This window comes from Liolophura sinensis, chromosome 7, assembly GCF_032854445.1.
Source record: "Liolophura sinensis isolate JHLJ2023 chromosome 7, CUHK_Ljap_v2, whole genome shotgun sequence".
Lineage (NCBI taxonomy): Eukaryota > Metazoa > Mollusca > Polyplacophora > Chitonida > Chitonidae > Liolophura > Liolophura sinensis.
Genome location: NC_088301.1, coordinates 4970021 through 4983921, shown reverse-complemented (window position 1 = coordinate 4983921; position 13901 = coordinate 4970021). Strand labels below are relative to the sequence as shown.

Sequence of the window (13901 nt, the reverse complement as noted above, 5' to 3'; positions counted from 1 at the left end):
TAACGTCTATGGTAGTAGATCTGTTGAAAATGTTATCTCTCATTAGTGTAGGCGTGCTAATTTTATGGGAAGCATGTTTATACTTGCATATGTGAAAATATGTAATCACATTCCCACCCACACATACTTGCATGTGTTGTAGAGTTTGAACCCTTCCAATAAAGGCAAAGTAGGACCTGATAACCAATATATTTTATGTCAGATCAAATGGTATTTAACTTTATGATAGAACAAGGTCTGCGGTTTCAGGAATTTTGCGCTGTAATTCTTTGCGATATAGGCCTACGTACATTCTTTATATGGGGTAGTACAGAACTTAAAATTACTTCACACAAAACCTCAGGGTTGAGCACAACTTTAAACAGCAGTGACTTAATCTATGAATCAAAAAATCTATGGCAATTACATGGCAGTTATGGGGCTCTGTTCTCTGTCTGAATTAAGGATAGGGTCCAAACAGTAATAATGATGCAGAAGAGAAAACCCCCCAAAGTACCAAGTGTACTTTCACCTGAAGTTCAGGCTGCACAACTAACCAGTGTGTGATCACTCAGGAGGCGGTTAACATAATTACTCTACAGAGAACTTCATGTCATTATTTGTTGACGTGAATGTCAGAAGAAATGCATTTTATATCTTTCACTCACTAAATTTTCAGTCAGGATAGATGTTCAAAAAAAAAATTCATCTAAGATTTGTGTTTGACATGTTCTTATGATACATGTATGTTAGAATATTATCAGCGAATTCAGTTGAATTAGGGGTATTTAAAAGGACTACATGGCACTATTTATTTAACTGATATTTTATTAAACATATACATTAGTTGAAATATTACTGTTTATAAGAGGTAGGTGGTACTACTTGCTGTCAGAGCTATGCTGTACACAGATCTTATCAAAAAAAACCCAGACTTGTGGTATATGTGGGTGAAATTAAAAGTGGTAAAAAGTCACATCCCCACTGGCATGTAATTACTATGTGCCCACCCACTGAAACATGTGTGCTGAGTGAATGAATATATGAGAGATGTTGTGGTCCAGTGTACCCCTACATATTGGCCTATATGTGTATAGGCAGTGGTACGGTGTGTACATTCAGTGGTACAGGCAGTGGTGCGGGTGTGTACATTCAGTGGTACATGCATTTACAGGCAGTGGTAAAGGCGTGTACAGGCAGTGGTACAGACAGTGATATATGTAGTGGTACACACAGTGGTGCATGCAGTGGTACAGGCAAGTACAGGCAGTGGCACAGGCTTGTATAGGCAGCGGTATAGGCAGTGGTACAGGTGTGTACATCATGAACATCCTCTAACAGATCTGTGTTCATCTTTATTTTCAAAAGTTTTTGTTGAGGTTATTCAATGACATAATCAGGCCTTTGGCAGTGGGATGCTGTTCTGGGGGCGGGGCGTAGGGGGTGGATAGGGATGGTGGTACGGGCAGGGTGTTATTCTCCACCATCTGTATTTATTTTCAATTTGATCAGGGTAGACAGCTTTACTGGTGTACATTTAGTAGTATCATAATACATGTTTGTACAGGTTGTGATGAAAATCATATTAATTATACTCAGTGAAGCTATGAAAGTTCTGAAAGGTTTGTATCTTTTATTTGAATGCATATGTGAACAAACTTCACTGGTTAAAAAGCAGAAATAAGAATATGATTTGAATTGATTGATCGTTTGGCATTTTTATGGTGGGCATATTGACATTAATATGATCTTGCAGATGGTAACTTAAATAAATCTTTACCATTCACAAGAGGTAAGATGTGCGTCTTCTCACCTGGGTATCATTTGATCATATTCCTGTGTTTTATAATTTCAACCCATTGAATGAACATTCAGTCCACATGTTCTACCATACGTAAAGCACATGTCCTTTTTTTTCTGAAATTAAACTTTGATACTCTTCTGATATCAACAAGAAAACACAACACAGTTGAATGTATATTGACCAAAGCACACTCTTTGAACCACAAATTAGGGAATAAATTGCATGTCAAAGGTTATGTTAAAAAAAAAAACTCGTACAGTATACTTTTTACTGAGCTGAATATTCTTGTTTTGTGATATAGGTATTGACATTGATTACTTCTGTGTTGCAGATTGCTGGATTCGGGGCAGTTACAGTGTTATCAGGTCACTGATGGCAGCCGCATCACTCTCTTACCAAATATGGAAAGTGGGTTATCGGTATGTACGTTTCAATCAATTCTGCGAAATGTGTCAACATTTGTACGAGGTGTTAAGTATCGGCTCTCACAGGTACTGTGGGTGACTGTTGATCGCACTATGGTCTGTCAGATGACTCAAAACACACGTCTGTCGCCATCCACCGTCCTCCTGGCAAAGGACCCAACAGGTTTTCCTTATTCCGTTTACAGCACAAACGAAATCTGCATTAAATCGTGCCAGTGCTGTTGTCATTCATTATGTAGCCCGCTCACATGTTAGTCTATGACGTAGGTTACGACACAGTTTGTCTGAATCTGGGCTAGCCTCTTAATGGAGGCCTAAAATAGCCCAGTAGCTAGTTACTGGCACTTGGCACGTTCTGAGCACAGTCTATACAGCTTCTGCCGATACATCAGCTTACGCAGAGCTGCAATCCTTCTCCTGAACGTTCAGAATGAATGTCACACTCAGATGAAATCATTAATTAGTAGCGGTGTTGAACAGAGAAAGAAAAAATACCTCTCAGAAGCCAATAAGTGGTTTGGTAAAGGAATTCTATTCACTTCGAATTTTTCAAGCCTGTTAACCAAAGGTAGGGAAAAAATGGGAGGGCTTGTAAAAGTTTTTCACCTGTGATCAGATGTTTAAATTCTGTGTGGTAAATAATATATACCACAACATTTTCTGGGTTGACCCACTTCAGAACTTTCAGGTAAAAGCTAAAATAATCTATTGGAAGGATAGAACCATCTGATTTAGGCATGTATTCTCTCTAGTTTTTAGGGGTAAACTGTATGAATATGCAGAAACTTGGGGATATTCATATAGGTATCGATTTGTGGAATGGTTTTGAGCATCTCAAACATGAATCAAATTACCATTGTTAGGAAAACTTTAGAAGAATAAACTGACCTGAAGTGTGAGCTATCATCTTTGAAAAACCTTCGTAAAGTGTATGGGTGGTTTCTTCTTAATGTTAAAATACAAGATATGGTAAACATGATGTGACATTGAAATTGAAGATTAGACCTAGCATTAGGTAAAGTGCTGTGGCAATTTTACTATTTCACTAGGATTCAGTATTTCAGTTTTATTTGAAACATTTTAAATAGTTTAATAGTTACACTTTACATTATTTGTTGGATTTGCCACAGTACTATACCTTGTGAAGATTAACATTGTCATTAAATATGTTTTACATTGCTGTTTAAATATGCACAGTGACCTATGTGTGTGTATATATATATATATATATAGATAATTTGAAGAAATAGAGAAAGATCCCCTGGTGAGGAGAATTGACATAGGGAAAAAAAAAATAATAAAATGCCTTCTTAACTTTCTACATTTTGTTATATTCCAACTGCAGTTTCAAACTTCATGTTATTTTCGAGGAATAATATATCTCTATCTCTCTATCTCTCTCCCTCTATATAGAGACTCTCCAGATTAGCTGACCTACCATTGCATCATTTTAATACAGATTTAATTACTACCGGCATGTATCTGTATCTAGAATTAAGTGTGGCTAAAGCCAAATCTGGTACTGTTATAGCCTCGGGCAGATCAAGGCAATGAGTGGGCAGATTCACATGGCCTTTATGCTATAAAAGATTATCCTTTTTGAATCTAATTTGCATGTTGAATAAAGCCTGGGCAAATTTTTATTTTCTGCTTAGGTTTACCGAACTAAAGTCAGCTGTCACATTTGCATGCCTACATGCCCTTGAGTGTATGTAGTGTATGTACACACAAGATATAACCCTGGCTGACACAGAGCCTTTTCATGGTCGATTGAAAATCTGGTGAACTAGGATAAAGTCGTGATGATATCCAGAAAGTGCCTGACTGTATCAGCATGAAAGCCTTTAGGCACATCGTGCACAGCGTAGCCTTCACCCCAACCTTAGCTCTTCTTCCTGCATTGTTATAAATTTATGTAATATATAAATGCTTAGGATTTTTACATTATATTCAATAATTGCATAATACTGTACGATCAATTATTGTTACATGCAGTATACATAAACCACTCCATCCCCTTTCCCACGCATTTTTTTAAAATGATAAATAGTAATTTAGAGAACTGAATTTCACCTATTAATTATGTGTAAATGTGCATGTTAGTGATGGAAAGTTGAGGGTATAATTTTATTAAGTATTGTGTATTGAAAAAGCAAAGAAATAGGCATAATACATACATTAAGATTTAGACATTGTTTCCCATTGCAAATAAGTTGAAAATGCATTTAAAGTAAGTAAACATACATTATGTATGAAATCTATGACATAGGCACACTGTTGAAAAGAAGCCTTGGCCCTGTAGCTGTATGTCAGTCTTCCCAAATAGCGGGCATACCTGGTGGAGGTGCTTAGCTCGAGCTACCTGCAGTGTGTGGGTGTATAGAATCGGGGAAGTTGTCAACTATGTAACAAAGCGGCTGTAGACTAAAGTGTACGTGGGGAAAGATGAGGTACAAACAAGTGTGGGAATGATAAATATGGAAGGATTGTAGACCCGTTAACCTGTTCACACATGTGCTGTATTAGATGTGTAGGCATTGGTCAGGGAGTTCAGTCTGTTGTTGTAGGTTCAGCATGTTTTCAGAGTACATGTAATTATAGGGTACAGTGTAACACATTCCTTGCACCCACACAGACTGGTGGCCAAGATTGCACTAAATTCACAGCCTAGGACAAACTTAATGTGCAGGGTGTTTTTAAATGTAGCTTTTATGATGGATTTCATTGGCTAGCTCTGCAGGACTTACATTTTTAGGCTTTTAGCATTTTTTAAAAAAGTGTGAAATGTTAAAGGAAAAAAGGATTGGTAAATGTAACTTAAGTAAATAAATAAATAATTACAAGAGTGGAAAATTGTGTTTCAAATATTGAAAAAAAATAGGGTGCAGTACTGGAAAATAAGGTCAAAGTGTGGAAAATAGATACATGTGTGTCATTTTAATAGCTGAGGAATTTACATGGCCATGGGAAGGTGTTGAAGTGAATCTGCTGCGCATTAGTCGCAGCCTACACTATACTGGCATGCTGCCTTACAATGCGCTCCAGACACTTGAATCGGGTAGGATTCTTGTGTGATTAAGCTTACATCTGGGCCATTGATTTCTTTTAGCTTGCAACGTGTATCTACATGGTCACAGGGTGTAATTGGGAAATGAAGGGGGTGGGGTTGAGGGCGTGGTGGGGGGGGGGGGGGGGGGAGGGGGCTGTGTGTTACCTTTTGAAGTTTGAATAAGTCAATTTTTGTTAAGTAGAATCTTTGTTGGCAACTGTGCATTTTCTCCCCTGCTTCTCTCACAAAAATCGCCACTTATAAATCACAATTGTTTTTTTCAAAAATCTTAGCTGCACCATATAACCAGTTTGCGATATAGTTTTCTTACCATGGTGACGATACATCTGCCAAGTACACAGGGCTTGTACAGTTTGGGCAGGTTATATCAATAAAGCAGGGCATTCACCCCAAACCTGCTTTAATACCTATACATGGCCACCTGTCCCTTAATTACCTGCCTAGCTAACATGTGACGTACATACAGGTCAGGTAGGCTGCCCCACAAATCTCGTCACCTCATAGCTCTTGTGAAATGAAGCCGTCACCAATGACCTAATTTCTCAATCTTTCTTTTCTTTCCAGTATTGCTCAAGAATTCTCCACGAAGCTCTTTATTTACTCTAAGATCATGTTTGCAGTTTTTTTGGGGGTTTAGTTGGAGGCCTACATAGTTGAATGCACTTCTACAAACATCATTATTGAAGATGTTGCTCAGAATTGCTCTTGAGTTTCTCCTTGTATCAAAATTCTTGTACATGTACCCAATTGTGCATTTAAATTATGTTTAAAATCATATGTGTAATCTACAGAAGTCAGCATAGTTTAGGCCAGTTTTAGATCAGATGACGTCAAGCACAGCAGTCTTTCCTACAAATGTACATTGTACTTCATTATCCCCCTCCCTCTCCCCCTCCCCTTCCCCCTCCCCCTCCCTTTATAAACACATGACTTTCTGGTTTTCTAATTTACCTCATGGTAGATATATATTAATTCTCCATAGCGATGAAATATAAAAGATGTAAGCTAGTGTGTCAGAAATACTTATAAATACATCCTAGAATACCCCTTCCTGAATGACCAGCTTGTGTGATTAGCATCTCATTAAATATAGCCTTAGGATGTACTAATGAAAGCTGACTTGTGTGGTAATTGGACGAGAGACAATTACCATGACTAAGCAAGATCTTCTTGTGATGACTGATAAACCCAAGATGGGTCAAATGTACTTTGTCTACCATCTTGTTCTGTCATGCTGTGAATAACCCAATATCAAATATTGTAAAATAGTTACTGAATGTATTAAATTAAAATGCAACAAGTGTGTAAATTTCCTTATGTTTGAAGTCCTGCATACGTGCCATTTTGTTTGTATATATGATTGTAAACTCTCTCCTAATGCTTGACTTATGATTAAGTATCGGCAATGTTGAAAGTGAGGTTTTATAACCCCAAGCACTTAGTTAACATTCTTTTAAATAAATATCTTAGTAATCAGACATAAAACAGATATATCTACAAATTGTATATACATAAATATATATTTCAATTAAAAAAAAAATGAATTATTAATTCAGGGCTAATTATTTTGATAAACAGATAAAGTTTGCCGTTGTCCATCTGAAAGTTGAAGTGTACAAGATGTATAGTACAAGAACAATGCATAATTGATATACACTGTACCTAGGTGTGCTGGTGTCAAGTCCAGCTGGTTCTGAAAGTTCAAAGGTATTGTACCTTGTACTATGTGTACCACACAGTGCTTATGTGATCCCAGGGTAGCTTTACTCCATTACCTGTTTAATAAATAGATTAGGGTCATTATATTTTTTCTTGTTTTTCCTCTTTTCAGGTTCAGAAGTCAGAAGTAGGAGTTATTCAAGCCTTGGAAAACCTCTCCGATTCACAGGTGGGTGTGCTCTGTATGCCTGTAAGAGTTGTCTCCCTTATGAATGGGCTGTCCATTATGACATGCATAAATTGACAGCAGTTTACTCCATCACAGGTATCTACCACTACATAATACATGTTTTAATAACTTGTGCCTATAACATCATTTTATTACATTATATACATAAGCATTTTAGCAGCTAAGCAATAAACAGAATTAATGCAAAATTAATGCGAGTACATAAGTGATAAAAAAATATCAATGACATGTATGTTGTACCAGTTTTACCAATTTCTATCAATCAGTTTTAGTTGAGCTTTAATGATGAACAGTAGTGTAAGACGTTGCTGACTGTTAACATCAGTGTAATCATTATTCTAACCTGAAGCCTTTCCCGTCTCCCTCCAAACAGGTTAATGATTTCCTGTCCGGCAAGGCTCCGTTGTTGTTGGCAATGCGTCTCGGTGACCATATGATGTTTGTGCAACTACAGCTCTCCACTGCACCGTGTGTGGCACGTCGCAACAGAAATCATGCTGCCCCATTGTTAACTCCACCCACTGCAGCAGCCAGCCCAAGCCCCACAGTTGGGCAGGGTGTGCCCAGTACAACGGTTGTCAACTCCACAGTAACGGGCACCTCCTCCCAAGGCCCACCTCTCAGCCCTAACTCGCTCACACGGGCCAGCAGGAACCTGTCACAAAAACTTCAACAGTTATCCAGAATAACCTCCGTTAATCCAAAGGTGAGAATTAATCCTGTTTGTGACCATCATTTAACAATTCCACAAGTACATCTGTCCGATTTTTTTTTCTGTCTGACTTTTATTTTTTTCTGTCTGACTTTTATTTTAAGACTGCATCTCTATATACATGTACATTTGTGTATCACAGGGTAATCTCTGCATGCCTGTATATATGCACATCTGTGTATCACATGGTAATCTTTAAAAAGATCATGGGAAGTCAACAGATGGAAAAGTTCAAGATTTAGTTTGACTTTTTAGCTGTTACTTGCTCTGTAAGTTTGTCTTGTCTTTCAGTCAGTCATTGAGTCAATAAAAGTTTTGACATCCTAGCTATCAAGTTTATATGGGGATGCCTCAGTGTTACACTCCATGATCTCTTTGAAAGATGTGACAGATATTACAGATTTGCTCTTGTTTATAGCCTGCACCAGAATAGCAGTTAGATTGCTATGGTTTCACTGTGGTCACTCCATATCTCTCCAGGTGCCTTGGGTATTGTCCCCAACAAGCTTCACAGCAGCACAAAACCTGTGGCTGTGCCTTAATTGTTTTGGGAAGTGGGATATCATTGACTATTTGACAGAAATACATGAACCCAGCAAGATCATATTACTCAGGGCTTTTTTTTATTCCGCTTTGTTACAGTGTTCCAATGAAGTGACCCCATTTCCCACTGCAGAAAAGGATTCTGGAGCCACTATAGAAAGTATGCACCACCATGGCAAGGGAGTGTACTCTGGAACATTTTCAGGTAAATTTATTCATTTATTTATTTGACTGGTGTTTTATACCGCACTCAAAAATATTTCGCTTATAGGACAGCAGCCAGCCAGCTTTATGGTAGGAGGAAACTGGGCATGTAAATTTACACAAATTAGTAGTTTTCATTATTTTCATACATTTTGTCTGTGAAATATTTAAGGTGAGTTCACCCTTTTTTTAGGGTATATTCTTTATTCCTGAATCTTGTTGGCCAGACCAAGGTCAGATAGGGGGTTACATTATTACAGGTGTATTTTCACAAATTATCCTTTTTTTTGTTAAAAATTCTAATTTTAAAATAAAAAATGTTTTGCTTTTGTTGGCTAGGTGGGGGCTTGGCATGAATTTATACAGTTCCTTTTAACTTGCATACCGTTGATTTCTTAGTCTGTCTTTAAAGGTCAAAGTTTGGTCATTAATATTAAAATTGGCTGTCATTTTGACTAGTTAATATATTCAATTTTATAAGCTTTTGTATAATTTTACAAAAGTAAAACAATGTAATGGTATAGAACTTTTGATATATTAACAAGAATCGTCTTTTCACAGATTTTCTAACTTAATGCAGTTGTAACATTTAAGTGTTGTATTTCAGAATTACCAACCTGCTTGATCATTGTTTGCTGAGATCATTCAGTTTGTGGATGTAGATGTGCTCTTTGTCTGTGTAGGTACACTGGATCCAACTCTGCAGGATCGTGATGGAAAACCCAAGAGAGACATCAGCACAATAATCCATATCCTTAATGACCTTCTGGGTGCCAATCCCGCTTTACGACCCTCTGCTGCTTGCCCAAAGGATCCCACACATCATCAACCTAATCTAAAGCTATCCCGACCTCCATTTAACCACCAAGGTACATATTAATGGATAAATTCACATTTAATGGCCTGCATGTGATTAATTTTTGTTGAACAATAAATGTGAGGATCCATTTCTGATTTTTCTTTTGTTTACAGTGACAGTGGGACAAGTAAAAATGCAAATGTTTGAAGTTTTGAGCAGTTATATCCTTTTCAAATTGTTTGGATGGCTGGTATTTCATGGCTTTGTGTTTTTGTTGTTCAAACATGACCTGTGTGCTACAAAGAAACTTCATGGTGTAGCAGAAATGACCTGTGTGCTACAAAGAAACTTCATGGTGTAGCAGAAATGACCTGTGTGCTACAAAGAAACTTCATGGTGTAGCAGAAATGAAAAGTATTGATTGTATTGAAGGGTTTTCAATTTTTTTGAACACACTTTTCCTTTCATTCATTGATTTTTGATTTTCTACTGTACTATGGTGTTTTTCTTTGATTTCAGGAAACCTTTGCCCAGATGTGGAAACAAAGAGCTTTAGTGATGAGGAAGAGGCCCTAAGAGGAAAACTCCATCGACTGCAACAAATGATGGAAGAGAGGCGCATGCGGCGCCGGGCTCGCCGCGATCTCAAGTCGCCGTACCAGTGGCACGGGTTATGTAGAGACAATCATCCCGCTGACATCACTACACAGAGCGGTGCTCTTCCCATGGGCACATGTGTGAAACCATCACCCGTGGAAACGATGAAGCCTGTAGGGATGGATGTCGGGGAAACCGTTGGCGAGAGTTCTTACAACAACACCGCACCGATGGAACACGAAACCCTGGCCGTGTGAATGTATCCAACCACACGTACCTTTGTCGTCGTTGGCTGAAAAATGTTTCCGCGACTTGTTGGAGCGTCAAAAGCTCAACAGTTGTGATGCTGTTTGGGTTGCCTTCAACTGGCACCCACTTTGGTTGCAGCTTCCCTTGTTATGCAAGGAGGGCGCTGTCCCCACCATGGGGAAAGTCTGGTTACCATAGCAACCAGTCACCATGGCATCTGATCTCGGTGAAATGGCAAGCATCTGGTCATTGTGAGGTGTGTGCAAATGCAAGTTCATGACTCTAGTCAGACTGATTCGATCCAGCAAACCAATGTTATGCTGGCTGATTGCACAGTAAGAAGCACCACCTTAGTGTGTTATTCACATACTGAGCACTAGCCTGTTGTGCCTTCATGTAAGGCAAGGAATGTTGAACACTGACAGAATTGTACAGAGGCTTAAATGTTAGTAGGGTCATCAGTTTGTAACAGTTGTTGCACGATCTTGTATGACCTTGTAAAATTGTGAACATCAGATTTGAAACAGTGTGATTGAAGCCTCACTGTACTGATGGAAAAAATGAGTGTAAATGGTGACAAAAAATGGTTCAGTTTTGTCTACTTTGTGGTTGTCAAATAGTGTTGATTTTCATACATGTACAATATAGTCTTTGTATGGTTAGATTTTACACACAAGAGTAGATTAGGTCTTCATAACAAAAAGCCTTTGCATACAAAGGCTATGCACTAAATATATATTGTTTTGGTTGCCATATCTGACTCTCTATGCTGTATTCTAACCAGTTATGTAAATCATAGAGTTTTGTTTCTCAAATTAAATTTTTTAAAAATGTATTTTTCATTTATGATTAGGATTTTCTTTACTTGTAGTGTTTTGTGTTCACTGTCATTTTGAAATGTTTCTTGAAACTAGTTACTGAAGGGTTCAAGAGTTGTCAGCTCCCTTGGGGTTTAAGGGTTGTTCAGTTCCCTTGGGGTTCAAGGGCTGTTTAACTCCCTTTGAGTTTTAGGGTTGTTCAGTTCCCTTGGGGTTTAAGCGTTGTTCAGCTCTCTTGGGGGTCTATGGTTGTTCAGCTCTCTTGGGGTTCTATGGTTGTTCAGCTCCCTTTGGGTTTTATGGTTGTTGAGCATCTTAGAATCATACAGTTCCCAAGGGATTCAGCAAGTTCAGCTCCCCAAAGGGCATTTTCACAAGAGCAGTGTTCTGAGAACCCAAGTGACTCGTACCTTGTGAGTAATTGGGGTAAAACGAATATGTGTAAGGAACACAGTTTGTTGATCTTTTGATTGCTAACTATAAGCTTGAAATGAACCTTTTCTGGAACTAGAATGTTTTATGGTTCATTTTCTTTCAAATTTCTTTATTACCTTTTCATTTTCTTTTTTGTCCATTTTGCTCATTTTGTTTCATCTTGCATAGGTACATAAACATATTAACATGTAATCAGAAATGGGAATCCTCTGAGGTTTTGATTGGTATCCTTATAAATACATTTTCATCATTTATAATGATGGAAATTTGTTTTGTCACTGTTATTTTTGTAAGCTGTATGTTTGTTAACCAAGTTCTATTTGCAAGCATAATTAATCTTTAGAAGGAGAATATCTGACAAATTTCTGAAAAGGATTATAGTGATTATCAGATGTTAATTATATGAATGTACTTTTTTTATAAGAAAAAACTTTACAATCCACTCAAAACCATCTTCCAAATGCAAAGTAGTAGTTGTTGTGGAACACAAACACTAAGTGGTGTGATTTGGTAATATACATGGTTGTTTTATAGCAGAATCTTGTCCAACTTCTCAACAGTATCATTTGCATATCAAAAGCTAGTGTTGTTGTTGTAACCCGCCACTTGCCAACATCACCGCCAGTTCACCCATTGATTCATATGTAATATAATAAGTCAACCACACTTATAACATGAATTTGCATATTGATCCTAAAATGGTCTATCATATGTGTGTCGAATGTGTTCTAAATGGGGTAGTCCGATTGAATCCAAATTATAAAGCAAATGAGTTAACCTAAAAGCAAAGTATAAATGAATATTTGTTTTTTGGTGAAGATTTTGTCCTAATCAGTTTACACCTGGCTTCATATGAAACATAATACAAATGATAGCTGGTTGAAATGCCATATCTAACTGCAGATATTCTGGTCCTGAAAGCTATCTTTGGGTCAGATTTTTTCAAACTGAGAACTTCATTTTCCTCTGTTACACCTTTTCAACGTTGAATTCTTTGCAAAAATAGGTTAAAATATAGCGTTCTCCATGTGATGGAAATAAAGGATGTTTTACACCAGTGTCACGTTTTTCAGCATTCTGTTTACTGGCTTCAAAAGAGAAAAAAAAGTTTTATACTTAAGTTTACAAGACTTACAAAACCTTTCATAAGCTGTATGATATGATATAAGCTATATGATATGGCCCCATTGTGTGTAACTACACATGCCTTTATGGTTCAGTATAAACTTTGTTTCACTGTCGGGAATGTCCCGTGTTAATATGCCCATACGGGAAGTAAAACCGAACAGCACAGTTTTGTAGATCTCCTAGTGTTTGTCTAGATTTATTACTTTATAAATCACTTGTGTTGTCGACTCGCTTACGCCTCGCTCTGACTGAGTATACAGCGTGGTGTCGCTAGGCCTACGCCTTGTTCTTACTGAGTACACAACTTGGCGTCGCTAGGCCTACGCCTTGTTCTGACTGACTATACAACATAGTAGAGCTTGGCTTACGCCTCGTTCATACTGAGTATACAGCTTGGCGTTGCCCCCTTCTACCGAGTCTCGTTCTATTGGTTAAAAATTCATATTCGTGGTTAAGTGATGCCGAACATGTTGTGGACTCTTCAGCTATTATGCAATACAAACCGGCACTTGTATTTTGCCTATTGTAAACAAAAAGGACACACACACACACACACACACACACACACACACACACACACACACACATATATATATATATATATATATATAATTTACTGTACACACAAAACGTAATTCACTATTTGAATCAATGTGAGTCAATAAAAGATAACCAATGCATGCATATTTTGGAGTTGTCTTCTGTTATGAATTTGTGTTTGCTCAGCAATTTTGTCCACCTTTTTACTTGCTATCCTAGGACAGGTGTAAACACTCGTATGCCTATACATTAGGTCAGGTGAGTCGATCGTATTAAAGCCTTTAACACAAAAAGTAATAGTACCCGTATCTTGGTTGACAAATGGAAGGAAGACAGTTTATGAAGGCCAGGTAGCTTTGTGACCTAGTGGTTGAAATACGTCTATCCAGCACAATGACCCAGGAGCCTCTCACAAATGTCGTCGCTGTGAATTCAACGCCAGCTCATGCTGGCTTTCTTTCTGGTCATTCGTGTGGAAGTCCGACAGCAACCTGCGAATGGTCGTGGGTTTCCCCGGGCTCTGCCCGACATCGTATGTGGAGATATCCTTGAGTTTGGGGCTAAACACCGATGAAACAAAAAAATACGAAAGAAATACCAGAGATGAGCTAATATGTAGGATATTCCGCGGCCAGGCCGTCAGCCTTCGACTGCATTACCGCCCTTTTTCTGAAAAATGAGCGTTGATA

The 13901-nt window shown here is 37.9% G+C and overlaps 1 protein-coding gene across 1 annotated transcript in view; it reads left to right on the top strand.

The window, feature by feature from the left end:
- Positions 1-12847, top strand: part of LOC135469888 (midnolin-like) — a 29554-nt gene extending 16707 nt beyond the window's left edge. Inside the window, exons 2-7 of the mRNA XM_064748520.1 lie at positions 2115-2202; positions 7110-7166; positions 7561-7893; positions 8542-8647; positions 9330-9515; positions 9965-12847. Of these exons, the coding sequence (XP_064604590.1) occupies positions 2115-2202; positions 7110-7166; positions 7561-7893; positions 8542-8647; positions 9330-9515; positions 9965-10299 (1105 nt within the window). The 3' untranslated portion in view covers positions 10300-12847. The remainder of the gene's footprint in view (positions 1-2114; positions 2203-7109; positions 7167-7560; positions 7894-8541; positions 8648-9329; positions 9516-9964) is intronic.
- The last annotated feature ends 1054 nt before the right edge of the window (positions 12848-13901 follow it).